The sequence below is a fragment of the Athene noctua genome, chromosome 5 (genome assembly GCF_965140245.1).
Source record: "Athene noctua chromosome 5, bAthNoc1.hap1.1, whole genome shotgun sequence".
NCBI lineage: Eukaryota > Metazoa > Chordata > Aves > Strigiformes > Strigidae > Athene > Athene noctua.
This window is the reverse complement of record NC_134041.1, coordinates 56,245,155-56,272,953: the sequence shown is the minus strand read 5'-3', so window position 1 is coordinate 56,272,953 and position 27,799 is coordinate 56,245,155. Positions and strand designations below refer to the sequence as shown.

At 43.4% G+C, this 27,799-nt stretch overlaps 1 protein-coding gene across 7 annotated transcripts in view; it reads right to left on the bottom strand.

Annotated features, from left to right (window-relative positions):
• RBM20 (RNA binding motif protein 20) overlaps positions 1-27,799 on the bottom strand; it is a 109,955-nt gene that overhangs the window by 5,795 nt on the left and 76,361 nt on the right. For 5 of the 7 annotated variants that reach the window (XR_012633730.1, XM_074907709.1, XM_074907707.1 and 2 more), the window contains 12 exons: positions 22,838-24,032; positions 21,155-21,216; positions 20,910-21,001; positions 20,474-20,562; positions 16,147-16,290; positions 14,706-14,837; positions 12,770-12,849; positions 11,266-11,953; positions 9,280-9,378; positions 7,148-7,817; positions 4,658-4,777; positions 3,783-3,904 (listed from right to left, as the gene is read on the bottom strand). Coding sequence is in view for 6 of the 7 variants with exons in the window: in XM_074907709.1 (XP_074763810.1) it covers positions 3,783-3,904; positions 4,658-4,777; positions 7,148-7,817; positions 9,280-9,378; positions 11,266-11,953; positions 12,770-12,849; positions 14,706-14,837; positions 16,147-16,290; positions 20,474-20,562; positions 20,910-21,001; positions 21,155-21,216; positions 22,838-24,032 (3,493 nt within the window). In the remaining variant the exon portion in view is untranslated. The remainder of the gene's footprint in view (positions 1-3,782; positions 3,905-4,657; positions 4,778-7,147; positions 7,818-9,279; positions 9,379-11,265; positions 11,954-12,769; positions 12,850-14,705; positions 14,838-16,146; positions 16,291-20,473; positions 20,563-20,909; positions 21,002-21,154; positions 21,217-22,837; positions 24,033-27,799) is intronic. The other 2 variants (XM_074907712.1, XM_074907708.1) reach the window with 1 other exon arrangement.

Below are 27,799 nucleotides of genomic sequence, written 5' to 3'. Positions count from 1 at the left end.
TAAACAGCGTTGGGCCCAGTACCAATCCCTGGGGGACCCCACTTGTGACAGGTTGCCAGTCTGAAGAAGAGCTATTTACCACCACCCTCTGGGTGTGGCCTCTCAGCCAGTTCCCCACCCACCACACGGACCACTTGTCTAGACACTAACATATCAGTTTCTCTAGGAGGAGGCTGTGGGGAACTCTTATCAAAAGCCTTGGAGAAATCCAGGTAGACAATGTCCACCGTTCACACCATATCAACTGAGCAGGTTACTTTGTTGTAGAAGGTGATTGGTTTGTCAAGCATGGTTTGCCCTTGGTGAATCTATGCTGTCTTTTCCCAGTCATGTGCTTCATTTGATCCGGGATAGCCCCCAGTAGGATTCATTCTGTAACTTTCCCAGGGATTGAAGTTAGACTGATGGGTCTATAATTTCCTGGATCCTCCTTTAAGCCCTTCTTGTAGATGAGGGTGACGTTAGCCTTCTTCCAGTCTTCTGGGATGTCCCCCAATCTCCACCACTTCTCAAAGATTACGGAGAGTGCCCTCACAACAATGTCAGCCAGATCTCTTAACACTCTTGGGTATATAACTTCAGGGCCCATCAATTTGTAGGGGTCAAGCTCCCTTGTAATAATGTAGTAATGTAATACTGTAGAGATGTTCTTATTAATGACTTATACATACACCACATGCAAGAACAGCTGACCTACACATTATTAGGATCATAAACCTCTCTTTTCTAGCTGATTATTCATTCTGATTTGTTTAGAAAAGACCATCTCACGTCACTGCAAAATTTTATCTACTTGCAGGATTCTCCCAGAGTACAGTTTACTCTTTGGCTTCTATGGGGAAGAGTTGAAATGAGAAATGGATGTAAAAAAACTAAGGACTGTCTTAGGACTGCCAGGTTGTCTCACATCAGTACAAGTTTTGGATGTAAGAGGTGCATCTCAAAGGGACTCAGATGTGGTAATGAATCAGCATACCTGTGACAAAATGACCACTGCACCCTTGTTACTCTGAATATAGAGATTTGGCTCTGGAAATTACACAACTCTCAGTCTTGATCCCTGGGTACAAAATTCCATGTGGCAGAAAGCCAGAGTAAATGTTACAGTAGTATACAAAGATATAGGGTCCATAAAGGCTGGGAGAAGTGATCCGTACACCATGAACTGTAATAAATCACTAATGCTTGTCACTGGATAAGATAACCCATGCATATTTGTTTTTTAATGACTACCCACCAAAATAAGGCTGACGTTTATCCACCACCTTTAGCTGACATTGTCAGCTATCATGAGTACCACAAATACCAGTTTTGAAGTTCACAGACCAGACATTCAGATTAATTTATAGCAAAATGACAGTCAAGGAAGAATATTTCTTCATTTAAATACAAGTTTTGATGAAAACTGTATAAAGCCAGTGGAAAACGGGATACAATGCTGCACTGAATTGCCAAGGTAGCTTACACCAGATTAATCTGACAGCTTTTTGTGGTAGTGGTGGGAGGGATGGCCAAATGATAGATTTTTTTTGACATGGAAAATGCAGTGGATCTGTAAATATAAATACCACCTGGGAAAATAATTTATTAAGCTGAAGAGAATGGAAAATTACAAAAAGCCTTCCAGGTTGACAAAGAAACAGTTGGATTTTTTTCAGTGAAGGGGCACCATGCACAGATGAAGTTGACTATTTTACTTCAAGACAAAATTGTTATCATCTAAGCAAGGCTTTTGGAAGAAAACTTGTAAACAAACTTTAGTTTTGCATTCAAATCCGAACACTGGACATACACTTTGGATGTGGCTCCAAGGAGATCACATGAAAGACAAGTAGCAAATCAACTATAAAAGACTCATAGTCATGAGGCCATTTGGGACAATGTCACTGTCATTAGACAACGGTATTTGTCTTGCAGGCAAGACAACAGAAAGACAGTCTGCAGCAGCAGCAGTCCCATAGCTTCACATACAGAAAAAGTTAAGAGTTCATAGTTCTTATGTTGGTGGATACACTCATTAAATTGCATCATCATAGAAGACTGACATTTTTTGCAGCGTGTGTAAATAAGCACTCTTGCAACTAAAAGGGTTCTAGTAATACAGAACAATTATTTAAAATCTGCTGAGTTTCCACTTGAGTGGGCAAAAGTTGGACGAGACGTTTACTTCCTCTGTTTAGTAAGATAAGAGGTACAGCTCACCAGAACAGTCTGTTTTCATTACCATATTTGACAGCTTTAATTTTAACAGCTTTTGTGGTCTTTGTTCTTTTATCTCAAGTCAGTGTTAGATATCTACCACAGTGCTCATGGGAAATGTCTTAACGGGGAGAAAAAGAGGGCTTTTTTTCACAATGACAGTTTTAGTTGTATCTTTTTTTCTATGACTTTAACAAAATAGCTTAGAAAGTGAAAAAAAAAATCCCTCTTCTTCTCATGGGACCAGCTGCCAGGAGCAGGGGCTGGAGTTGCGATCTTTGCATTAGCAATGAGTTTCTTTGGGACAGACTCACATGGGATACACAGCCTGCACTGGGTGCCACCTCTGGTGAATCCCTCTGGATTATTTTGTATGAAGCAAAAAAAAAGGCATGCAAACTGGGCACCTGTTTTTCAAGCTTACACTTGGAGGATCCATTATTAGCAAGAATCACAGCTCTGCAGGCACAGTCTTTGAAAGCCAGAGATCTTTGTATGATTACAGCTACCTAGCTTCAGGAAAGTCAAGAATAAAATTCTCCCAGAGAAATTATGACTCTGAGTGTCACTAGAAAAAAAACAACACACACTAGCCAGCTAGGGGAAGATAGCTGTCACCTGAAGAGAAGCAGAGCTCCAGCACTTACTATGGGTAGAGCAAAGCAACAGAAAAAGAAGGAGCAGCTTTGCTTTGCTCTTTCATGACTTTGCCAAGAGTACGTGAATGCCAACAAAAGTGTCTTCTGCACAGTGTACACACCCTGCACACAGGCAGGGACACAAGGAGGTGAGAGGCAAGGCTACCTCCTCTGAGGAGTCCTCAACACAGTGCAGTTAATGTTCATCCTGTCATGGCTGATATTATCAACCGTGCATCTGAGAAGTGATAAAGGCAGGGTCTTTTGATTGAGCTGCGAGCACCCATGGTTCCTGTGTGCTGTTACCAAGTGCGGGTATGGTTATGGTATATTCTTATAGAAACCATACAAGTAATAACATGTTTCTTCATAACCTTATAGAAATTGTTCAGCAGTGGTGTTCTGCGTGACTGAACCGCTGTGCCATTCTGTGGCACAGGGAGGTGATTTCAGCAGGTCACAGGAAATGCCTCAGAGAGCCTGTGTGTCACAAAGTACTGCGTGCTGAGACGCGCTGCAGAATTACAAGCTAATGCAAAAATATGTCTGGCAATATTATTAAAAAAGTGGCATGTTTAATGCTCCTGAAATTAAGAAATAAGAAAGGCTGCTGCTGGGCTCACTCCCAGTGATAAAAACATCTGAGACCCTCAAGAACAGAGAATTAAAGATCTGAGTTGCATGCTATCCTGGTGACAAGGATCAAATGTAGATAAGAAGATCAAATTATCACCTGGCCCCATCTTAGTTATGATCCAGAAGTTGATTTCAAGGATCTGGGAGTGAGAAATTAGTGTGCTAACATTTGGAACTACTGTAAAGTTTTATCTAAATGTCCGGTAATCGAAATTCAGTCCAGAGAGTAAAAACTAATTTCTTGTAGCATCACCTATGCACAACCCACCGCATGAGCTGGTTGTTAACCAGCTTCAAGTGTGTTTTTACCTGAAGATTTTTGTAGTGAACAGTACTTCTGCAGTGACTTGTCTTTGCTGTCTCTTCATTTGTGTAGAAGAGTCCACAGAGCTTGCAGTAAAACCCAGTTCTAGGCACCACAAATTCCACACCTATTGAGAAATTCTGAATTACATTTAAATGTCAGTTGAAACCCTTCCCCTCCACAATAAACTTGTTTTCAAAGAAAAAAGTTGCTGTTCAGTTAAATGACATAGATAAGAAGACTGAATCTTGGATTCACTTCTCTTATTTCCCTAATTTTGCAATACTGAGCTGCAGTTTAAAGTCCTGTGCATTGCAAATACACCTTCCACTTCTCTCTTAGATATTATACATATTTAAAAATGTATCTTCTCGTGCATAAATATTGACTGGAAACTTCACTGTGTAACCTCAAGGGCTAGAATAGCAATAGTGCTTATTAGCAGCAAATTCATGCTTAAGTTACACAGATGTAATTCTTCCAGGTGTTTTACTCATGATCAGTGTTTACACAGTAAAACCTGTACTTTTGCTTATACTGAAAGTATAATCAATGCTTTTATGACAAAGACTTTGAAATTACTAAGTATTTCTCATATATTTTTCCCATCTAGTCCAAGGGAATTTACTTAATCTCATCAGCGACATTAACTGCTATCTTTTGCCATTCATCTGAAATGAAATTAGGAATGATCTATAATCAAAAGCCCATTTCTTTCAACAGCTACCCCTCTGTCATATACCCCGTTCCTTCACTCTCCTCACATCTGTTCTGAAAAATAAATATAGCAAGTAGCCTTAAAGTGACATCTTGTTGTAAGCTCTAGGTATTGCAGTGGGCAGCGCCGCAGGCCACGGGCGGCCTGGGTGTCGGGACGTACCCAGGGGAATGCTGAGTTCGGTAAAGACGTCCTCTTGTTCCCAGCCTGGCGGAGAGTGCCTTCTTTTTGGCTCTACCTCTGGGTATTCCAGAGATCTCATTTCCAGGTACCTAGAATTTGCTTAACAAATGAATACATGTATTGAATGAAAACAGTTTATTAGTTTAAAGAGATGTTTTTAAAGTAAAAACTGGAAAAAATGCTTTCCCATTCAAATCAGAGGCCTACTCTAGCAACTTGTACAACACTATGCAGTCACCCCGATTTCTCCCAGTAGACCATTTTTCTATTTCTAATGTCACGTTCATTCAGTTTCTTTTCATATTTTAATCTCTAAATAGATCTATGACATTATACATGCCTCTGGCACAAGCATGGTCTGACTGCAGCTCTGTAACCACGCATGGTACCGTATGACCAGTGATGGAGCTGGGCTAACATAGGGGCTGCTGAGAAAAGGGGGGGCCAGCAGGACCTGCTGAGAGCAAATCATCAAACTGCATGGGCAGAGGAAACCTTCCTCTGGTAGGACCCCTTCAGCACCATTGTCCGCTTCTCCCTGGAGCCACTCTTCTCCCATCCCCAGTATTCCAAGGGATAGATTCTACTTTAGGACTCTTGGCCACTTGAAGATTTTGGTTCCTGGCCAGTAGGGATGGGATGGTTGGTCCCTGCTGACCAACGTGAATGGATACAGGCAAGAGATTGAAGGTGTGGAAAACAGTGGATTGATTTGCTGAGGTGGATAAAGCTGGTCAAAAGAACAGATGCTCTCCCTTCCCAACATGTGAATGGTTTTTATTTTAAAAAAGATAAATTTGTTATCACAGAGAGACAGAATTACAGATAAACTGGTCTGATTCCTATTCTTCAGTTCTTACATCAAAGAACTAGTTCCCTTACCCTGACAAAACTTACATTGCATTGCAAATTTCACTAGATAAGGGATATATTTTCCCATAAAACAAATATATTTTTGCCCAAACCAAACCCTTCCTGCCTTTCAAGTCTGTAGTCCACAGATCTGCAATTTCTGGCTATGAGAATGAATATTTCTTCATTATTTTAAATACATCTATTACATGATTTAAAAGAAAATATATAAAATCCTGACTGGTTGGCTTTCCAGTTAACTTTAAGCCCATCCCAGGTTTCCAAATCTGCATCAGACATCCTGGAAAACCTGCAAACTTCAGCTGTCTATTCTTAAGACACCCTGAGCCTTCGTGGCAATTGAGTCCCACCTAAATTGATTTCTGGGCTTCTGAGCTGACAGCTGCATTTGCGGAGAGCCTAGAGCCTTACACTGCAGATCCCAGATATCAAGTCCACAGCAGAAACATGGGAAGCACAAGCTCCCCTACAGCTTCCAGGCTCCCTGCTGGCAAGTTGGAAGCCGAGATGCTGAAAACACCCAAGGAACTATGCTCTTGGGATACCCAGCTCTTCCGTCAGCTGGCTGCCTGTGAAGCAGGCAGCCCAGGGGAGCCAACTTTGCCATTCCCAGTCTCAGCATTATCTCCAAGTATGCAAAGCCTGGCAAGGTGTCTTCAGGCCAAACAGGTAAGTATTGAAAACAGTGAGTTTCAAATCTGTCCTGGAGAGAGAATTTCAAAATCAGATATTCACCTTAAATATTCCAGCATTTTCTGGTGGAAAATTGCACCCTCAAAAATCTTCATGCAACTGCTATTCACAAACCCTTCTCCATCACACAGGCTCCGGTAGCAACAAAAAAGAGCATTCCTGGCTGACATGCTCTATGTTGTTTTCCACTTCCCCTCATTATACACAGCCCATTTGCTCAAGTTTCATTTGCAAGTGTGACAAGGAACTGAACTCACTTTCAGACACTCAAGATTATTTTTTTTTTCCCCCTGACAGCTAAAATATTAATAGACAGCTATGATTACATGTATTGGCATTATCTCACAGCATGTCCTACCAATTATATTAAAGGCAGCATGCGGTAGATAACAGGAGATGATAAGGCAAGTCCTGACAAAAGGCACGTATTTGCGTGAACAGGGACTGAGAAGTAGCAATCTTCAGATGATTTCCATGTTACTAATGCTTCAGTACAGTGTGTAAGAATACCCACCTTGTCCAGGAGCCAGCCAGACATTATAGATACTTTTCTGTTGACCTTCAGAGACTGTCATTCATTTCATTGACAATTCAAAATAAATTTAGCAGGGCACTGAAAGAGTTCAGTTAAACTCATGTGAACCTTTACATGACAATTATAGCAGCTTATGCCTTTCAGAAAGCTTGCAAGCTGCTTATCATATTTCCTTTGCACTATTCAGCTAAGAGCCTCTAATGGTTTAGCTTGGCAAAAGGCACTGGGGTTCTTTTACTGAGCTGCTCCAAGGACAAGTCTTGATACTATTAGCAACATTTATTCTTGTTAGCAATAAATTTCAGTGTACTGTCAGAGAAAACATGCAAGGCTCTCTGTGGGTTGAAAAGAAAAAAATCAGTAGTTACCCTTGGCCTCTGGACACTCTTGGCTTCCATGTCTTGTTTCTTCACTAGTATTTTTAACAAGCATTTCCATAACTTCTCTGCTCTCAGTTCCTTGTGATCCCATCTGTTTGTAATCATCTATAAATGTATCAGGGAGCTGGAGAGTCTCTTCTTTCAGATGAACAGAAGGTATATGGTTGTCTTCGGGCTCTGAACGAGTGTCAGAGCTCTTATCAATTTTTCCTTCCTTCTGCTGGGGATCCGACTCCTTAGCAGACTGGTCTTCTTGCAATTCCTCTGGCTTCTGCTCAGGGTCCAGATTTAGGCTTGATGCTTCAGTTACAGCATCATCATTATCATCATCCTCATCATCATCCTGACAGCCGCTAGAAGCTACACTGCCCTTTGCTGATCTGAAGTTTGTTTCTAAAGCTTCATGGGCAAATTCGTCTTCACTCCTGGTTAAGTGGCTGTGATCGTTTTTCAATTCTAACACAGTTGACATACAGGGACACATTTCTGAAGCAGTTTTATTTTTTTGATCAACTGGTACTATTTCTTCAAGCTCAGTTATATCAGGCTCCATAATTAAATCATCTTCTCCCACTTCATCTACTGTCACTAATTCCTCCATGTTAGCAGGATACCAGGTCTCACCTTCTATCTCACTTTCACTCTCCCAGTCTCGGTCCTGTCACAAAGATGTAAAACATGTGAGAGATCAGTGATTAATGATCATCAACACCGTTAAAAAGTGGGCTTTGAACATCAGTAACCAGGAAGACCTTTGATCTGGCCATGCCTATTCCTCTTGTATTTTAGTTTCAAAGAACGATATGCCTTGGTGCTGTGATTTTGAACCTTATGCACAAGGACAAGCAATCTCTTTTTAGTTGTCACATAAACATCACTTTGTGGAGATTCTGTAACTGCCCTAGGGATAACAGTCTCTCCAGCCTCCTGCTTCTTACTTTTCTGTAAGCAGTAGAACAAGGCACAACCTGTTATACTTTATTATGAAACTGGTGCCACTATGTGATCCCCAAAGAAACGAAACTCTCCCCTTCCTCTACCTCCATCCCAGGGTGGCAAGAAATAGGCAGCACGATGAGAATATACTGAACCCCAGTCTAACCACTGTGGCTTTCACTTTGCTGGACTAAGTCCTTCAGGTTCCTATGGTGACTGAGAAAACATGGCTACCTTCTGCAGTCATCTTCTTCTACCAGCAAAAACCCTCTGCCAGGGACTGTGCTGGTAGAGATAGGCCTAGACCTTAAGAGAAATCAGTTTTACAGTTATATCCAAGGTACATAATCTGAAATACCTCATACATGCCGCTATAGACTTAGAGGATTCAGACACTAATACTGGACTTAAGAAGTATTAGAATGATAAGGTATATTTTACTTTCAAGACACACTTGCAGCTTAGATTTCAACTCCCAGACTCATAGTGTACACATAATCTATTAATAATCTGTATTCTTCTCCTGTTTGGCCATTCCCACAATTTTCCTCCTAGAATCCTAAAACAGCATGAAAACTCTAGGAGTTGACACTGTTCTTGCCAGGAGATCAGTTTTCTACAGCAACAGATATCAATAGCCTCCATATCTGACCATCAACCCATGACCCTACAGATATGAAGCTGGAGGAATTCCAAGGACATTGCTGTCCCTGACTGCGATGCTGCAGTAGGGGTGCTGTAAAGACATTATTTAATTAAAAACAGAAATAATCAGAAGAGGTTGCTATCTATAGTCCATCTAAGGCCAATGTTCTGAAAAGTTTTCATCATTAGTCCCCTCCTTCTCCACTAACTGACTGCATCTCCTATTTTTGGGCATGGTTCACAAAGTTACACAGTTCACTTGGGCATACGTTACTACAGTTGCCAGTGCCAAGGGCTATGCATGTGAAGCAATCTACATGGGCAAAGAACAACTAAAAAAAGAGTTCTAGAGACTTCAGGAAAAGCTATCACTTAAAGCAGAGGTCAAGATAAGGCAAGTTAATTTAGACAACCCCATTCTACAATCCCTTTACAAGCCTTTCCATGGGGGTTTAATATTTCAGTTGGGAGAATGTGCTACTAAACCTGGCTTTTCACTCATTTTATTGTGGAAGCCGCACCAACAATGTGTCACCAACCTTCTCTTTTCTTGTGTTTTCCAGAACCTCTCCCGATTCTTTTCCTTGTTTATTATCTGAAGGTGAGCTCTTCTCTGGAACTTGCTCCTCTTTTCCAAGCTAAAATAAATACAACATACACACGTATAGCAACACACACTGGTGCTCTAGTATGTTTCTATTCTGGGTTTAGTGAAGCAAAGTCACTCACAAGGTCACATTCTTTATTTCTAAAGTTTATGCAAGTCAACTAGGCTGTGAGAAAAGACCCAACAATTGGATTCCATTAGCAAAGTTGCACAAATAAGAATTAAGAAAAATTTAAAAAAGATTAGAGATGTGTAATTTAAATCATAGAATTGGCTAGAATACAGGTGGGGGAGAATGTGAATTCATTAAAATTTCCAGCCTCCACTCCTCTGTTCTCTACCCACATCTGTTATGTTGGCTCAGACATGGTAAGGAGAGCGGCAGTGTTAAAACTCTGCAAAAGACCTCCACTGTTTTGTTTATTGATGTAGGATCAGTTGAGAATGCAACTGCTTGCACAGTTCATACTTTGGAAGAACAAAACCACAGTACTACCTGGCACTTGGTTAAAGAGGGGTGAAGCAAAAGTATCAGTTCGAGGCATTCAAACCCATTCCTTTTAAAATAAAGTATTAGCAGTAGTCCCTGGAGAGGTATGCCTTTTAACAAAGCCACTTTAAAATAACTTGAAAAACAAGCAGAGGAGTGTGCACCACTGGTGATTTAGAATGTTGTGTGTGACATTTCTCTCGGACATCTCCTCCCAAGGAACCATTCATCACAGTGAAATACCAACCAAAGGAGAAAGATGACAAAAGGTGGCACAGACACACATATCTATGGTATGAGGTAGTGCTGCTGCCTGTTACAGAGACTAGCTGAGTTGAAAGATCTAGAGATTTCCACCAGCTTTGCCCCCGCATGAGAAGAACAAACGCAGGGTCAACTAAAACCAACCAAAGATGGCCCTGGCAGCACAAAGTCACAAGCTAGAGCTGGACCCCTGGTCAGCAAAGCAGCTCTGCAGCCTCCTGTGCCAGCATCCCCGGGGGTGGCTGGCGGCAGTGTATCACCAGGGGGGACTGGGGGAGGCAGGGTGGCCAAGAGCCAGTAACAAGATCCCCATAGGGTGGAGATGCGAGCATGGGCTCTACTGGGACTGGGCGAATGAGGCATCTTGATCCGTTCCCTCTTCACTTTTTCCCATTGGAGAATCAAACCCACAAATGCTGTCACTTTACCAACTGGAAGTATTTCTCCAGAGATCTCAAATTTTACAGATGAGCTGATTCAGTGGTTCTGCCGTGAGAAGAGATTCCTGACAGCACACTGAAGGAAGTGGTGTGAGTTATCCCTGCCACAGCGGAGGGCAGGGACATATTAACAGAAACCAAATTCTCTGCTAAGTTGACCAAAAAAAGTATAAAAATGTTCCTCATTAAAAGTTCATTTTAGAAGTATAACAACCAGTTCCCTATATTGTCTTACATATATTGTGCATCCCTGTAAAATACCACTTAATTCCAAAGCAAGTCAATGCACATCACAGGTAGTGGAAGAAGGTGATGGATGCTGAGAGAGCAGCTATGGGGTATTCTGCACAGACTTAGAAGAGAGAGCAGTAGGGCAATTGCCTCTGCACACACAACCTGCATGCAAACAGCAGATTGTCACTTGGTTTTGTTGTGAGTTTTCTGTCCCCTTCCCCCCACTGGTTACCCAGAGCTTCTGTGCTTGACCCAGAAAGACAATGTCCATGTACCCAACACTGCAATGGTGTAATAGATCTGCATCATCTGGGCAAAGACATAGACAAAATGACCTCCTAAGATCTTTTCTAGGACTATATTCCCTGATCATGGCAAAACATTGCATATCACCAGCACCACACACACAACAACTGATCTAAAATATTTCAGAAAATATATTAATTCAGCATTAACCTTCTTCTTACATAAGTTTAAGATCTGTATTTACCTCATTCTCAGGAGGTTTGGTTTCCTTCACATCACTGCCTTCAGCAGCAGCATCTTCCTCTTGGTCTTTTTCAGCTTTCTTCACCTTATTCTTATCACTTTGTTTCTGCCTGGAGCCCTCAGATGCTTTGCTGTGCTTCTGTTCAGCTGCCTCCTCCCTGGCAGCATCTTCACTGTACGAATGCCTACGCTCCCTTAACTTTGCTTCTTCCTTTCTCTTAGATCTCCCAGGTAAATCCTGCGTCTGCCTCTGAAACTTGTCAGATTTTGATTTAGAGGTTTTTCGGTAATAGTCATCTTCCCTGCTCTTGTAACCAGATAAAGGGTGAAGGGAGCCAGGGGAACCACTCCTTAAATATTTTTCTCTGTGCCCTCTGCCTCCTTCAATCCGTTCATCCAAATCAAACTTGTCCAGCTGTCGGGAATAATGTTTCCTCTCGTGTACCCACGTGTCAGTCCTGTCCCTCTTCTCATCCCCATTCTCTCGCCATTCTCTGCTGTCTCTTTCCTCTTCCCGTCGAGAATATGGGGACTGATCCCATGACTCTCTCCCATTTCCCCAGTCGGTCCTGCCGGTCCCCATCGGGCTGTGGGGTGAACTGCAGGAAGTAAAGCTGGGCGTGTGGGATCGGGGTGACAGGGAGCGGCTTATGGGGCTGCGTGAGCGGGGCCTCTCCGTGCCGTACCTGCTGCAGAGGGAAAAGGCAGCTGTAACTGGCTGACTCACTGTGGTCTACCAAGTTCTTGCACACTGGAAACCCATGGGGACTGCCCTGGTGCCTGCGAACCTGAGATCCCAGGCCTTTCACAGACACGCACTGCACAGCTGCAAACACAGTGAACAGGAGAAAAGGCAGTGTCATATCCAGAGAGCTTAACTAAATCCCCACGATCTGTCAAGAATATATTCATTCATTCTTAAAAGCCTCTTATAGGTGTTTAGTGTTAAGAGGATATAATATGTTAATACCTTTACAATGACCCTAATGTCTGTACCCTTAATACTCACTCATCTAGGGCATCTCTGAGACAAAAGTGACAAAAGGTCACCTTATGTTTTATCACTGTGATTCCTCTCCATTTTTGCTGGAAGGTCCAGAAGCCAGGCAGATCAGAAATATACCCAAATACCTTGTAAAGTGAACTGACTCCTTCCCTCTAGGTCTCGCAGCACTCCCAGCCTTTACACTTTTCACTCAAGGGGGAGGAAAGTGTAACAGCTTCGTTTGTGTGTTCTTGACATGCCTGGCATATTTTTCTGAGTCATCATCACCAGCAGGAAAGAGTTCATTTATTTTCATAACATGCACGGTTTCAATCTGATCTCATTATATAGGCCCTGCAACTACTATTGCACCCACTTATATTTTTACAGTCATTTAAAGTGAAATCCAAATTATGAAAGCATGTGAGGTAAGAGAGGGAAGCACACAGATAATGCTTTTTCTACCTGCTGGTTTACAGATTTATCCAGGTCCCAGTTCCAAACTGTGGAGAAACTTTACCTGTCCACTTCACGCAGCAGGTCCCTCTCCCTCTGCGAGTGGATGTCCTGGATGATAGCAGCCACATTCTTACCTGGTTTCTAAATAAGACCAAGACACTGTTTAGCATGCTGCACTATTCCCCAGGCTAATATAGGTGATTTGTCCTTCAAGAAACAGCATCCATGCATCTTTCAGTTATACTACTACTACTGAGAAATATTTGGTTTCAGTGCTGTGGTTACAATCTTTTCTCCAGCTGGTATCTCAATAACACGATCAAAGCAGTAAAATGATACAAATGGAAAATTTGCTCCATTACGTTGTAGCATGTCTCCTCATACTTGGCTGCTGTAACAGGCTTTGAAAATGAGTTTGTCCTTCCCTGCTACACATTCACTGCAGAGTATTTTCTAGGAAATGGATATAAGTAGAAACAAACCAGACAATTTTTCTAATATCTGAATTAAATATGCATAGTAGCCTGTCTCGGATCCTCTAGGAATGAACTGTCTTCTTTTCATCTCAGAGTTTAGCTCATTCTGGAGTACAGCTCTAAAAGACTATGTTTAGACACAAGAGCTTCAGAAAAGCTATGTGCAAGAAAGATGCATACTGGAAGTGTAGATTACTCGAGATGCAAGATCATTTACAAAAGATGTGCTACTCCAGGCTGGAGTGCACACAATTCATCAAACACTTAGAGCATGAAGAGTTGAGCAATATAATCATGCAGGAGCTCAGAGCAGTTTGTAGTGGTAAATAGCTCATGCATACTCCCCCTTCCATGTTGCACTCATTTGTTTGTTTGTTTTTAACAAAGAGAAAGGGCTTCTGCTTGTGCAGAGAAAAATAATTCCCTTACCTGAAAAACTGCCATTGGAAAGGCTGAAAATCTTCCTGAAATCTAGGCAAACTCCCACATTCTCCTGGCTAATTCCTGTTCTGCCTCTATGGTAAGATGCAGTCTCCACTGCCTTACATCTGAACCCCTCACTGTACCACACTAAGAAAGACTGCCCTGGTTTATGAACTTTTGGCAACTCCTTTAAGTCTCCTTAAACTATGATACACGTACAGGAGAGAAAGAGACTTTTCCAAAGGTCAAACCAAACCATCTGAGTTCTCTCTTTCCTCAAGGTGCACAAAAGGTTCTTAACCTCTTAACTTGGAACATTACAGTTATTTTATAAAATAATTTTGTGCTGTGTTAGATAATGCAAAATGAGGCTTTTCAGTTCTGCATTGCCAGTTCCAGTCCAAGTCTCCGTGAAAAAAAAATACCTCTCTTAGCATTGCACATGGCAGTAAATAAGCTTCCACAAATGTGCTCACAAGAGCACTGATTTCTGGACATCACTCAGGTGTCCACATCAGAAATGTCACACACTCTACACAAAGTCCAAAGACTATTGCTCTGTTCTCAGTCTATGTGAAAAAATAAATAAATAAAATATCTTGCTTTTAAATTTAGTTCATTCACAAGAAAGAAATAAAAATAAATCAATGTGATGTTTAGCCCTGCCATCACTGCATGGTATAGAGACTGTACTCTGGCTCAAGCATGTAAGCAGTGAAGAGCATTGCTTCAGGCTTAATGTCTGACTAAAAAGACAGGACTGTCTTATTTTTGCTGACATGTTGTATCTTACACATGGCTGTGTTTTAGACTTTTGTTAGACCTGCTCAGAAGTAAGCTCAGAAGGGATTTTTGAAATAATGGTATGAGAGGACCAGAAAAAATGGGATCTTTTCCAAGAGTTAAAATTTAGAACAAGAGCAAGCAGCTAAGTATAAAAGATTTTTAACATACATTCATTAATATATCTTTCTTAATTTCTTTTTCCATAATATTAAAGCATTAATTAGAAATCAGTAACCAGCAATGACTTTTAGATGTATTCTCCAGGACATGCCATGAAAACTAAGGAAATCTGATCAGGAATAACTGTCTTACCTTCAGCTGCAACTCCTTGTATCTTTTAGACATCCTAATAAGTAACTTGTCATCATTTATCATAGCAGGTTTTTCTTTGTAGTACTGCACCATGGCTTGCGCTGCTTCACTGTAAGCCATTTCCAGAAAGGCCTAGCACAAATGGGGAGAGCTTTAAAATCTACTACATAATTAAAAATATGAAGTATAAGAGAGAAAAGGCAGCACAATGATTTTTCCTTTGGATTCTTTTCATGCAAAATGCCTTGATAGTACAGAACTGGGTAGCTTCCAGCCCTGGAGCTGAAATAGTAACAGTCGGTCCATTTCTCAGTCTACTTTTAACTGCAAATAATGGTTTCAACTCAACTATTAAGGCTGATAAGCAACTTTAGAAACCAGTTTAGTTAAAAACTAAATGACTGGAATCTAGTCTTTCTGGATATATGAAAACATCACCTCTACCTTGCTTTCTCACTGGTGCTTCTAAACCATGGTCAGTTGCTGACAAGATGCAGAACTGCAATGCTGCAGCATGCACCGCTTCCAAGATTTGTCAGCTGTGTCTTGCAGAATTGCAAGGGATCCACATAAAAGCAGAACATCAGAGCATGAGCAGCCAGAACAAAGCCAAAAGAATTTTAAAAACCCGAACAATATTAACTACACTTTTATTCACACAAAAATTGCATTTGATGTAAGTGCAGTTTAACTGGTCAAGGACAATACTCACAGCTGTGTAAGGACTGCATTTTGAAACATTACAGTCTCCAACGTTGTCCACTGGCGTGGATTCTACATCCATCTGTACTGTCTGCTGCAGGCATGCGAGATTTTCTACTCTTCACAGCCTGCCACCACGGATAGACTTAAGCTATTTAAGGCAGACTTAAACTACCTTGAAGGAAAAGCTCTACTGCAATCTGGTGCAGGTTAAAAGGGAATGAGTGAGGTGTCAGTGCCCCCTGTAAGGGGGGGGGGCACTGGGTAATCTGGGTCTAATAAGTGCCAGATCACCCAGTGCAGCCATGGCCAGCCAAACCAGACTAGAGTGCAAGTCTTTCTTCAATGCCCGGTTCAGCTCTACAAGTATGGGTAAGAAAGCAACAAAAACCTCCCAAACAGAACAAGAGAAGTTTGAAAGGAACACTAACAAATGGCCGAGAGAAGAAGGCCAAGTTAGTAAATTTAAAAAAAAAAAAATTATTATTTTTAAAAGTAGTTTTACAACACTTCTTCACTGAGATTTCTGGGTTTTTTCAACAAGAAGTATGAGGCAATGGTCACGTCTATGCTATCACCTCATTCTGTGAACACCTTTTTTTTTTTTTACTTCAGGAGTGGACTTCATATTTAAGTTTCTGTTACAAAAAGAAGAGATTTTCCTCAGAGACTCTGTCCTCACGACAGCATGTCTTTATGCCAATAGATGTCAATACCAGTGACCCCAAATGCACAGTACCTGATTAGTGGATTTCATGAGGATATAGTTGGTGACCTTCCCAAATGGGAGTCCCAGGTTAATGACATCATTCTCTGTGCAGCTTCCCTCAGGGAGATTGCAGATGTGAACAACTCGACCCAGTGTAGATTTCCTCTGGGGGAACTGGGGAAAAGAACAATTCAAAATGATGTTTTTATCTTAGATATTCCAACCTCTAGATAAGAATTTACATTTCTGCAAAAAATGAAATATTCTGTTCTCTGTACCTGTTATTAAGGACAAATATTCCTCTTTACAACTTTGCATTTTAACATCCTGGTTTAGAAATACAAATGGTAAGGGAATGGTGCAGCTTGCAATGAAGTCTCCATCCCTGGACGTTACAAAGCCCAGAGAGGATTTCTCTAGAGATGCTCTTGTTGAAACAGGATTAACAGTATTACTGCAAAAGCTAACTTGCCCCCTCAGACCTTATGGACTCCAGGGCTTCAGCTGCCTGGCATGTCACAGCAGTGGGCTGGGCTGCCACAGGCACAGGCCACTGCACAATACTCAGCACCAGAGGGAGTCTGGAGACCCCAGGAGGGTGTCCCTGCCATGGGGAGGTCTCAGCCCCTCCTGACGAGCTCACTGCGGTGCCAGCACCCATCTGGCCGGCCAGCACAAGCCCTGTGGCTCCTCTGCCAAGTGGGACAGCCTTCCACTGCCCGTCTGCATCTGTCAGTCCCACTGGGGGCTCTGTGCCTTCCCTGCACATGAAGACACCATGCACTATTGCTGAGTAAAAGGCACTTAGCAGACAGTTTGCAAGCAATGCACAAAAAATTAGTATTTGCAGGTATTTCATAAACACTCATTTATGTGGTGATGGTGGTGCCCGAAAATTAAAACAGATGCTCACTGCAGTCCCTGCTGAATTTATGAACATCAGAAATAAGTTTAGGTGACTACAGAAGTGTTCATGATAGCAGCGGCTGAATTTAAATCCTCACCCTGGTGGAACAGAGTGGGCTGGGGGGAGAAGTGACCCCATTTAACTTCTGAGAGGACACACAGTTGTACCTCAGGTTGGAAAACCTACTGCTTTCCCCTCTCATTGCAACAACACACAGTAGGAGGGACTTCTCCCCTGGGGCATAGTGAGAACTGGATGCACAAAGAGCCTGAGCTCCCAAACTGGGCTGGCACAGGCACATGGCACCGGTGCAGTGGAAGTCTATTTTGGAGTGCTGGGGCAGTTCCCAAAGAGCCACTCATCTCCCTGACATGGAAGCCAGGCTCTACACTCCTTGTACAAAGAGGCATCAGGGTATACTCAGAGAGGAACATAATTTACCTTACCTAATGACACACAAAACATTGCTCACGTAGGATTAAATTTTCCCAGGTTACTTCCCTGTTTATGACCTCTGCTGTTAGGATTTTACTAAAGAAGTAACTCTACCATCAGTTAAAATTGTGCCATTCAAGGGAAGATGCAAATCACGTAATCTTGCAGTATCAAGTTCACCAGAGCCATCACAAATGTTTGGCTTGTCAGCAAGTTCACAAGTTACAGAGCTAATGTTATCTTATTTACACCTTCATCCCATTACCTTCCCTCCAGGCTTCACCACTGAACCATTTGTGTATTTTTGCTGCAGCAAGACCCTGTATTGTACAGTGGTTTGCTATTTAGCTTGCATCTTACAGAGCCTGTCCAGGTGCATAAGGTAAGTCAAAGTGCCAAAATTCAGGTATCTTCTTTAGCAGAAAAGTAACAAAGACCTGATCCCGAAAAAGATGAAGCAACTCAATTCCACTTGAACAGAAAAGGAAGTGATGTCTCCGTGCAACAGGCAAGGCAGCCTGTAGCATACAGAAGAATACAACTACAGCTACCAGAGGAAAAGGAAACTTTCCTGACAGCAAAAGCAGTTCCAGTGCAGGAACACCCCAGGTCACGTGGCACCTTCAGTTTGTTTTGTTAAATCCGTTGAGAGATGGTATGTTAAGAGTCTACAGGACTAGAAAGACTTAGCTGTTCCCTACGTAGGCTCCAGAGCCTGTGTTCGGACACGGACTCAGCAGTACATTAAATCAAACGACTGTAAGATGTTACCACCTCCCCACAATTGGCAATGGCTTAAATTAAAATGCTACGCCATAAATCTGCTGTAATTCATGACTAAGAAGTGGTCACATACTCATACCAGAAGCCAATGGGCTCTACCAAGCAACAATCTTGTCAGATGATTGAAGTTAAATTGGATTCATTCATTAAATAAAGCTGTAAATCACATCCAAAAAAGGAATATACACCTTCCATATCTGCAGCCAAGAAGTTAGAGGTGCTCTTGTGTGTCAAGTGTCAAATGTAATTTTCAGTAAGATTGTAAGTTAACTTTCCTTCTAACTGATGCCTACAGGGGTTTACCAATGCAGTTGAACAATTACTACAAAAATAATTTGATGCACAGCAGTGAAGTGTACTTCATACTGTTTGCCATATTATTTCACCAATACAATTTGGTTATTTTTTATTACAACCTCTTTTTTTAATTTTTTTCTTGCTTTTCAAATTCTTTATCCCTTTCTTGAGATTGGCATGAATTTTTTCTAAAGATAATAAGAAACTGACAGTCCCATCCCTCCAGTGCTAATGGCTCTCCGTGCCCAAGTGAAGACCTGTAGCACAGTATTTGCCTTTTGAAGAGGGATAGAGTTATTTGCAGACAGATAGCATAGAGCAAGCTCTTCCAGAAATCCGAACACTTTGTTTATGATTACATGCAGGGTCAAGTATAATCTCCCACTGCTCAGTTAAATGGCAGCAGCTTAGCTGAAAGTGAATACTACCGTTGCAGAGTCAATGACAGCTGGCAAACTCAATCTTAACACCTCTAATATAGTTCCCTGTCCACCCAATGAGCTTCTGAAGAAAAACAGGATTTACAGTGTCCAGGAAAATCAAAGTTACTGTTTCTTTTATCTCTCATAGTAGTGCATGTCATTCAGAAGAAGGACTTCTGCAGGCAGCTTAAATGATAAATAGTGACAGATTCTAAGGAGAAATGATACTGGTATTAGCAGTAATTTCATTTGTTGCAAGGTTGACAGACATGATGAAAAGGAACATTCCGCTGCACCCGCTGCTACTCCACCTCTGACCTTGGAGGCAGCTGTCATGAGCAGCTCTGCTCCATGCTCCTCTGCACGCATAATGCCTGTGACAGGCAGAAACTAAAACCCCTTCAAATAACCTCTTGCACAGCAAAACCACACAGAAGAAAATTGGTTGGATTAAACAAATCTGGGTGATAGTTCTGTAAGCAATGCCTGAGGTGAGCTCGAGTGGCACAGGGACATAATTCAACCTGGTTTTCCAGAGTGTCTGAGACCACATCAGGATATAGATACAAAAGCTAACAAGGTGAAAACTTGAACCCCTGGATTACTGCTGCTATTCCATGAACGCCCTAACATGAGTCCTTGAGGTCTCCAGCTTTAATCGTAGCTTTCTGATGTATGTTGAGCTTCATTTTAACCCTAACAACTTTGTATTTCCATTATATATGATTTGCTTTTATTTGCCTTCTTTCTAGTTTTTTCTTTTTTTTTCTTTTTTTAAGTAAGAACCACTTCTAATATTATCCTTCTTTTCTGGCATTTTTTGATTATTGGGCTAGGAATTCAAATTATAGTCAAACAATATAACTGAGGACCTGTGCTGAAAGCAGGGGGAAGCTAATCTAAGCCACGGAAGACTGTGCATCAAAGCAAACTTGCTGAAAGGCTACCAGAGGCAGCAGATGATATACATAATACACTAAAATAAACTAAGAAAAAGCCCAGTAGAATGAATTGATCCAGCTGAGTAACAGTTAGCGAAGCTGCAGCCATTATCTTTGCCACTGCTGCTACCTGAGAAAAGGACCCCAGCATGGGAGAGGCAGACAGCAATAGCTACAAATAAATAACTGGAGAGATGGAAGGCTGCTTTTGGGATCAATACTCAGAGTAAATAAAAACTAAACCAAATCATTCCAAGCTGAAGCTGACCTCCCTAGGTTGAAATGATTCAGAAAAGGGAGTAAAAAAAGTTAATGGGATACACTCAAAATCATTTACCCACCTCCCCAAACCTCTAACAAACAAACAACTTTTAGCACTGGGAAAAAAACCTATAATCTAGTTCTGATTTGGCCAGAATCAAAAGCATAAAAGAGCTGCAGGGAAGTTAAAATAGCACACTGAATATTCAGGTTATTGTCTAAAAGGAAGCCTTTATGGTTTTAATTCCAGTAAGTACAAGTGACTTCTACAAGAATCTTTAACACGGAGATCAATTTGCTTAGGTACTCACCCCCGATGGAGAAGAAAATGTAGGACCTGGCTGGCCAAAGGATCTTGCTGGCGTAGTGATAAAAGATGCACCGACATTTGGTGGATAATCTAAATAATGGATTACACACATTTCATGAAAATCTTGACTCACATTAATTGCATTAGTGTGTTCAGTAAGCAATGCCTCATTTACATAATGATTAATTTCATAGTCTCTACACTAAATTATATGCTGTTTCATTCACTGTGAAAACAAGTAATTGTTAGAAAGGAAAATAAATTAATAGTTTGAAAGGCACAGTACTAGCTTTTAGCCTTCCTGTGCACAACCTCTAAAAAGTTTTCCTTGGAAACCTGTATCACATTTCATTTAAAATACCTATTCTTCCCCAGAGACTGACTTCCCTTTCAATTAAAAAAAAGTGGTTTTAACTATTGCACATACAACCATTCACCTTCGATACTAGATGGATTGAAAACTGCTGCATTATTTGGTGATAAATGCAATGTTCCATCTGCTGAGCTTAACACACACCGGATGCCAGTGCTAGAAAAGAAAGAAAAGAACTTTAGGAGCATGCATAATGTGCTATAAATATTAAAGCATAATTATTAGACAGTAAATTTTCAGTGTAAAGCCACTGAAGTAGGGGATGCTCTGTTAGAAATTTAGTTGGAAGAGTGACTCTAAAATACTTACTTATCTGAAAAAGCCATACATTTTTGGATGTGAAGACTTCCCTTAATGTGCTGATCCCAGTCCTAGGTTGAAACAAAGGCATGATGAGCATAGGAAAAAATCCCAAAACAATTTTACAAGAGATTGCTTCTCCATTCAGTTTATCTTATTCTAAAAACAATACTGAGATGCTGAAGATCAAACTGTGTGATGTGGGGCCAAGCACACCTTCATCTAGTGCATTTACTGACACATTATTTGTAGTTTAAACTATCAATTACTTTACAAAAGGAGAGTTTCCCTCTATTAGTTTTTAAATCCAGTATATTTCTCAATTTGGTTACTTCAGTCTAGCTGAACAGCTCATCCTGCAAGGTGCTGAGGACCCTCAACTCCTGGAGTGTCCATACAGAAGGTGCTTCAGCATACAGGGCAGCCAGGACAGTACTTATTCATTTCAATAGATCAGCAATGTTTGTCCAAGTACATTTAGCTATTTACACTTCTATGATCCAAATAAGGCAGTGTATTAAACACCAACAAACAGATCAACCCAAACTCACTGTAATGACATTTTTCCTGCCCTTTTTAAATGTTTAATGAAAAATCAGAAATCCCTGCATGCCTTAGATGGGGGCTACTTCACACTAGCCCTGCAGCTGCAGTAATCACAGCAGTTGCACAAAGACTAAAAGGGAAACACGAAAGAGCAAATATATTTGAACATCCCAAAGCCCCAGGGTGTGTAAGTATCAGGTACTATTTCATTTGCTGGTCATCTTCCTTCCTATATACACGCTGTTCTAACATTTTTGTCAGGCCATGACCAGTGTGAAAGCGCATGCCTTTGCAGGTAGGTGCTGGTCCTGCAAGGCAATGGAAAGGTTATGAAGGCTTGTTGAGCAGGGCTCACCAGGAGGCCAGAACAACCCCAGCCAGAGCCTACAAATGGCTGTGGGGCTCAGACAGCTGTGTAAGTGGCTTTCTTCAGACCCGACCTATATAACGTGACCTAGCACACAGGTTCTCTGGGCAACTGGGAAGCTGCTTCTCAAGGGTGAGGTTTAATTTGGAGCTCTAGCTCTCTTGGCAGTATGAACAGAGAAGTGGGAGAATGGTCTGCACCATACTTGCTGAGCAGCTTCGTGCTGCCAGGCCAAAAGCATGGGGGACCTGGAGTCCTAAATTTCCCTAGAGATACTAGAAGGAGAAAGAGATCCCAATAAAGGAATTATGAAAGTAATTTTATTAAAACACATTGTTTTGTTTAAGCAAGCTGCTTCCACAAGGCTGTTAGGGGGAAGCCTTTGGGATGAGAAATGCAAAGACAAAGGGAGAGGCAGATGAAACTGCACACATGCAGATGCTTGAGAAGCAGGGGATCAGCTTCAAGCTCCTCCTCCCCTTGCTTTGGGCTCACAAGATGAGCTGCAATCCCAGCCCAGACCTCTTGTTTCTCATGCCAGTGCTGTAAATCTCACCGTTTTTCACAGCAAGATGTGTAACAAAACCAGACCTTGAAACCCCGGTAATTGTCGTGAAACAGATGTACGACACTATAAGCAAAACTATGGCCCTTTGTTTCTGCTTCTCTTGGGGCACCTCCATGGCGATGGGGTGGTAGGAGCCGGTGGCCAGATCAATCACCAGGCAGCCTGTTCAAGGGTCCAAACCATGCCCTGGGGGTGCCTTAAACCCACTCACCTTCAGATCGAAGATCTTCTTGTCGCACAGGGTGCAGACGTGGGGGAAGTGGAGGGGGGCCACGCCGCGGAGGAGGTCACCCAGCTGGTGCGGCGGCAGGGAGCGGGCGGGCAGGTCGGGCGCGCCGCCGCTCCGCTCCTCCTTCTGCCTCATGCGAGGGCTGCCAAAGCTCTGCTTGCTGTGGTTGAGGCGGCCGAAGGTGGGGGGAGCGGCCGTGCTGAACTTTGTATCAGGTGTTGGCTCTTCGGGGTTGTAGAGCTCGTTTCTTATTTCATACTGCTGCTGACTTGTTGACGGCCACAGGCTGTCGCCGGACACAAGGTCAGGCTTGTTTTGGCTAGGAAAATTAGGGATATTTTCCCACTGGTTGCTTGTACTGCTGCCATGCAAGACAGGGCCGGGATCTCCTTTCGGATGGGAGCCTGTGTGCGGGTCGCTGGGGAAGGCCCGTGCTGCCCCGTGCTGCGCCGCCGCCACTGCCCCATAGGCCTCCTTGGGAAAGGCTGCGGCCGCCTCGTGCTGCAGCTGGCTGGGAGCCCCAAAGTGACCCTCGTAGCGTGGCCCCGCTGCCGCCGAGGAGGCTGCGTGGGCCCCGCCACCGAGGAAGCCATGCTGGCTGGGCTGGTCCCCCTCCGAGGCGTACGCCTGAGGGGCGGCAGTGGCAGCGTTTTGCTTGTTGTACTCATAAAAGCCCCCCGCAGCAGCCGCAGCGGCGGAGGTGGAAGCGCCCGCCTTGTTAAGACCTACCACCACGGGTTGCTGGCCAGAGGCCGGGGCCATGACACCTCCGAAGGGGCTCATGACGATGGCACTGGGGGCCTGGGCAGGCCCCAGGCCACCCCCCGGCGTGGCTAAGGTCTGGCTCTGGGTGGGAAAGGCAATGCTGCCGGAGGGGAACCTCGCGCCGGTGATGCCGGGCCCCTGCGGCGGCCCTGCAGCATGGCCCTGTGGGGTGTTCATCACGGTGGGGTGCCTCAGCTGGTTGAAGAGCGGCTGGGACATGGCCACTTTGGAGAGCACCTGGTTGAGGATGGTGGCGGCGGCCGGGTTGTTGGTGACGGCGGTCTGAGCCAACTTCAGCCTGTGGAGCGTGAGCTGCGCCTGGAGCTGCGCCAGCTGCAGGCTCGCCGGCGAGGGAAGCAGAGGGCTTGGGGCACCGACGGAGAACGGAGTCTTCTCCAGGAGCTTGGCAGCGCTGCAAAGGATCAGACTCTGAGTTAGCTTAATTTGCCCAACATCTACCATCTCTCACTTCCCACTAAAGCCCAGCATGGGATACATGGCCGCTTCTGGAAACTCAGCTTATCTAAACCCAGGGAAAACCAGGTGGCAACCAACAATGTAGCCATAACTTGTTGTCTTCCCTTCAACATCCGCTGCCACATCCCTTTCAAACAAAAAGTTCTCTAAAACCCCCATCGCATCCCTCTGATCAGGCTCATTTTAGGACACACACCTCTAATGCAGACCAGGAACAGTGGCAACGCAAGCCCCTAATATACTTTTTTTTTTTCCTCTTTTCTACATTTTACACAACCTCCTGACTCCCTGCTGGCACACCGCTGCTCCTGACTGATCTTGTGATGCTACTGCCATCACTCCCTTTTCTCACAGAGCAGAGGGGTATGAAGAAAAGGACATCAAATGGGACTGTAAAGCCAACCTTGTAGGTACCTCATACCTAGCACATCTGGCTGCATAAAGCAAGATGAAATATACTACATGTATTTATTTTAATTGTGGCATGACAGCCTGTTCTGTAACAAAGTATATAGTTTCCCTGTTGTGCAAATGCAAATACAGAGGAGGAAAAGAAGTGAGTGATTTGTCAGAAACTGGAGCAACTACGAACAAACCATCCTGAAGAGTTTTCCCAGTTCAGCTGGAATGTAAGACAAAATTTCTGCAGTAGCAGATGGTAAAAATCAAGGTCTTTATACTTTCTAGAAATTAGAGGTGCACTGAGTGTTCTCCTTCAAGTCTTGTACATGGGATGAATAAATGATGATGAAATTGCCTGCTTGAATACCAGAGCCGGGAAAATAGCAGATCATATTTGCAGGCATATGGTAGTTCCTGGCTTTGGGAAGCATCTTTGGGACATCTCACCAGGTCACACCACCAACAACAACCCTTCCTCTCCCCACCCCATCAAATCCTGAAAATTAGAAGAAAATAAATCAAAATGAGTAAAGTTTAGTGAAGGTAAAAGCAAGAGAAATGTTATAATGGAAAATATTAGGCAGTACTAGCTTCTGGGCAGCTGTACCCACGCTGCTTTTACTGCCCCCCTGCACCCTTCCAGGATGACTCCTGCATCATCTGTGGCAGAGCCAGCCTGGGCCACATGTATGTACACCGTCCCACAGCCACGCTCCGTCTGTATGTCACGCCGCCTACGCTTGGATACCACCAGCCATTTTCATGCCCCTACCAGAAAAATGTTAGCCATCACTTTTTCCACCACCAGAAGCCTCTGCTCTTGGAAGGCACAACTACTCAGGGCATTACAAATGGCTGTTCATTCTGAAAACGAGAGCAGAGAGCACTGGAATAACAAGGATGTGGTCCAGGGCTCAATTAATTTATATTGTAAAAATGTATTGAGTTTCAATTTAGGCCTTTCAAAGCAGCAGGAGCTATGCATCAACCGCCACACAACCCTCACTGTTAATAATTGGCCAATTTGCTAAACTGCATGGATGAAGTTGTAGTTAATGATAAATGTCTTGTCAGCATGCTACATTTGAAAACCACAAATTAGGAAAACATCTGCTTAAATCCAAAGTATGACTAAGAGAAAATGAATGGGTTTCATATTTAACATTTAACTTCCACTAGCAACTGCAAGGCACATCTGTCTCCCAAAATACAAAACGCCGTTTGGATAAGTGCATCATTATGTAATGACGCGACTCCCTGCCAGTACAAGCTGACACCAGCGCGCTTCAGAGCTGAGGTGCCTTTTGTTTTCCCGTGTGGTTTCCATCACTTACTCTCTGACTTGCACTCATACCGCAGTTTGCTGTAAATCTGATTACGAATGAGAGTCAGGGCACAAGTACAGTCAAAACAACACAGAGGCTCTCAGAAACCTCAGCCTGTGAGACCCTGAGGACCCATAAAAGCTACCAAGGAGCCCCATCGGGTGCGAGGGGCTCAGCGAGCAGAGGATCCCGCGCTGGCATGCACACTGTTATCACTGCCAGGGGATGTGGCGTGACCCTATGCCCGGGCTGTATTGTGCTACCACCATCTGCAGCGTCCTGGCTATGTGGGACCTGCCACAGTCCTGACAATTGTTCCATTCTGTAGCTGGTTATACCTTTTGTACGCTAGGTAAGCTGTAAAACTATTTTTAAAAGTTTTATAGAGCATGCAAATAAGAACTGCCTGGTGCTCTTAAAATAAAAAGGAAAGCCAGCAGCCAGCTTATGATGTTTTCAGGCTCAGGAGACGCAGATGACTCCTGTTCCCAGCAATCTAATTCCACCGTGCTGCAAGCCTACGCAACAGCATGCATATCCCAACAGCTGCAGCTGCTTCCCAACTCTGGCGGCTACCTGCTGGAAACGGGCACAGGCTCCCTCTCTCCAGTGAAATCATCTCACTTGACATTGTCGCAAGCCCTAAAGCTCCCTCAGCCTCGTCAGATTTTGACCAACTTTGGAGCACTGTCTCTAAGAAACCCCCCAGCACATAAGTAGTGCCCTGCCAAAGCCCCCCACGGCTGGGCATGCCCAGGGCGCTTGCCGCTCCCCAGCTCCCCCGTCATTTCTGGGCTCTGCAGCTGGGCACGGGGAAGGCAAGGGCAGGAGTCCCTGTACTGCTGCACAGTGGGCTGCCTCCAGCCACCTCAGGCCAACAGCTTTCAGGCCCTGCTGTGGAGTGGGGCAGCACTCTGCTCCCTGCGCCTGCCAGCTCCAGCCCTGGATTGCAAGCCAGCAACAGGGAGGGCTGGAGGGCTTTCCTTACCTGCAGGAGAACAAATGTTGCAAGGAGAAGCTGCAGCTTCCAAGCCACTCACAGAGGGACAGAGTTAGTGAGAAGGGTCGCTCCCATGCACTGATTGGTTTGGAAATGGCCACAGCTTCAAAATCCAGCTGTCTGTTATGAATTTCCAGATTTCAGGGTGTTTCGGGTTGCACACTTTATCCTCCCACAGCAGAAACAGAACATTTTATCATCTAATCAAGGCAAAGAAGGAAGGGCATGTTCATGGGTCAGTGGGAAAAGCAGATAACGCAGATGGGAGGTTGGGAGGAGAGCTGTGTATAAAGCATGTTTTAGAGCAACACCCAAATTTGAGTATTTTTGTTCTGTTATGAAATACAGGATGTAAGAGACACACAGGACCGGTGTGCACAGCTTTAAAAATTTATTTTCCTCTTTCTATTCTACAAACATAATATTTATGTATTTGTTAACATCATTTTGTAAATAATCCTGCTACAGATTTACTAAATGACTGGAAACTGCAAACACGAAGTGAAGGTAGGGCTCAGCTAAGGCATTTTGTGGGGGCTGTTCACCACTTGAATACACACACACACACACCTCCCACCCCAGCTCGTCCTCAGGTTACCAAAACGCAGCCCCCGCGTGCTTGTGGGGGGTCTCTGCCACAAGATGATTCAAAGCAGCTGAATGAAGCTCTCATTCTCCATTGAGCGCCCAGGGAATTAGCCTGCGTCAGCCAAAGTTAGCTCTATCCTGCGCAAAACATTCCCGATTATAAGGTCAGCAATGTAAAAAGTAAACAGAAATTGTCCTCTTCATTTATTTATTTATTTAACATTAGTTGTACAGCTGGGCGACACCAGCAGTCCTTGCACAACTAAGAAAGTCAGAAATGGTCTTTCTTTACCAAAATAAGGACAGGAGCCCTGCCGTTCAGTTTCCACAAAGAAAGCCATAAACATGGAAAGTTTTTGCACAGCTCTGAAAGACAGGAGTCGAAGA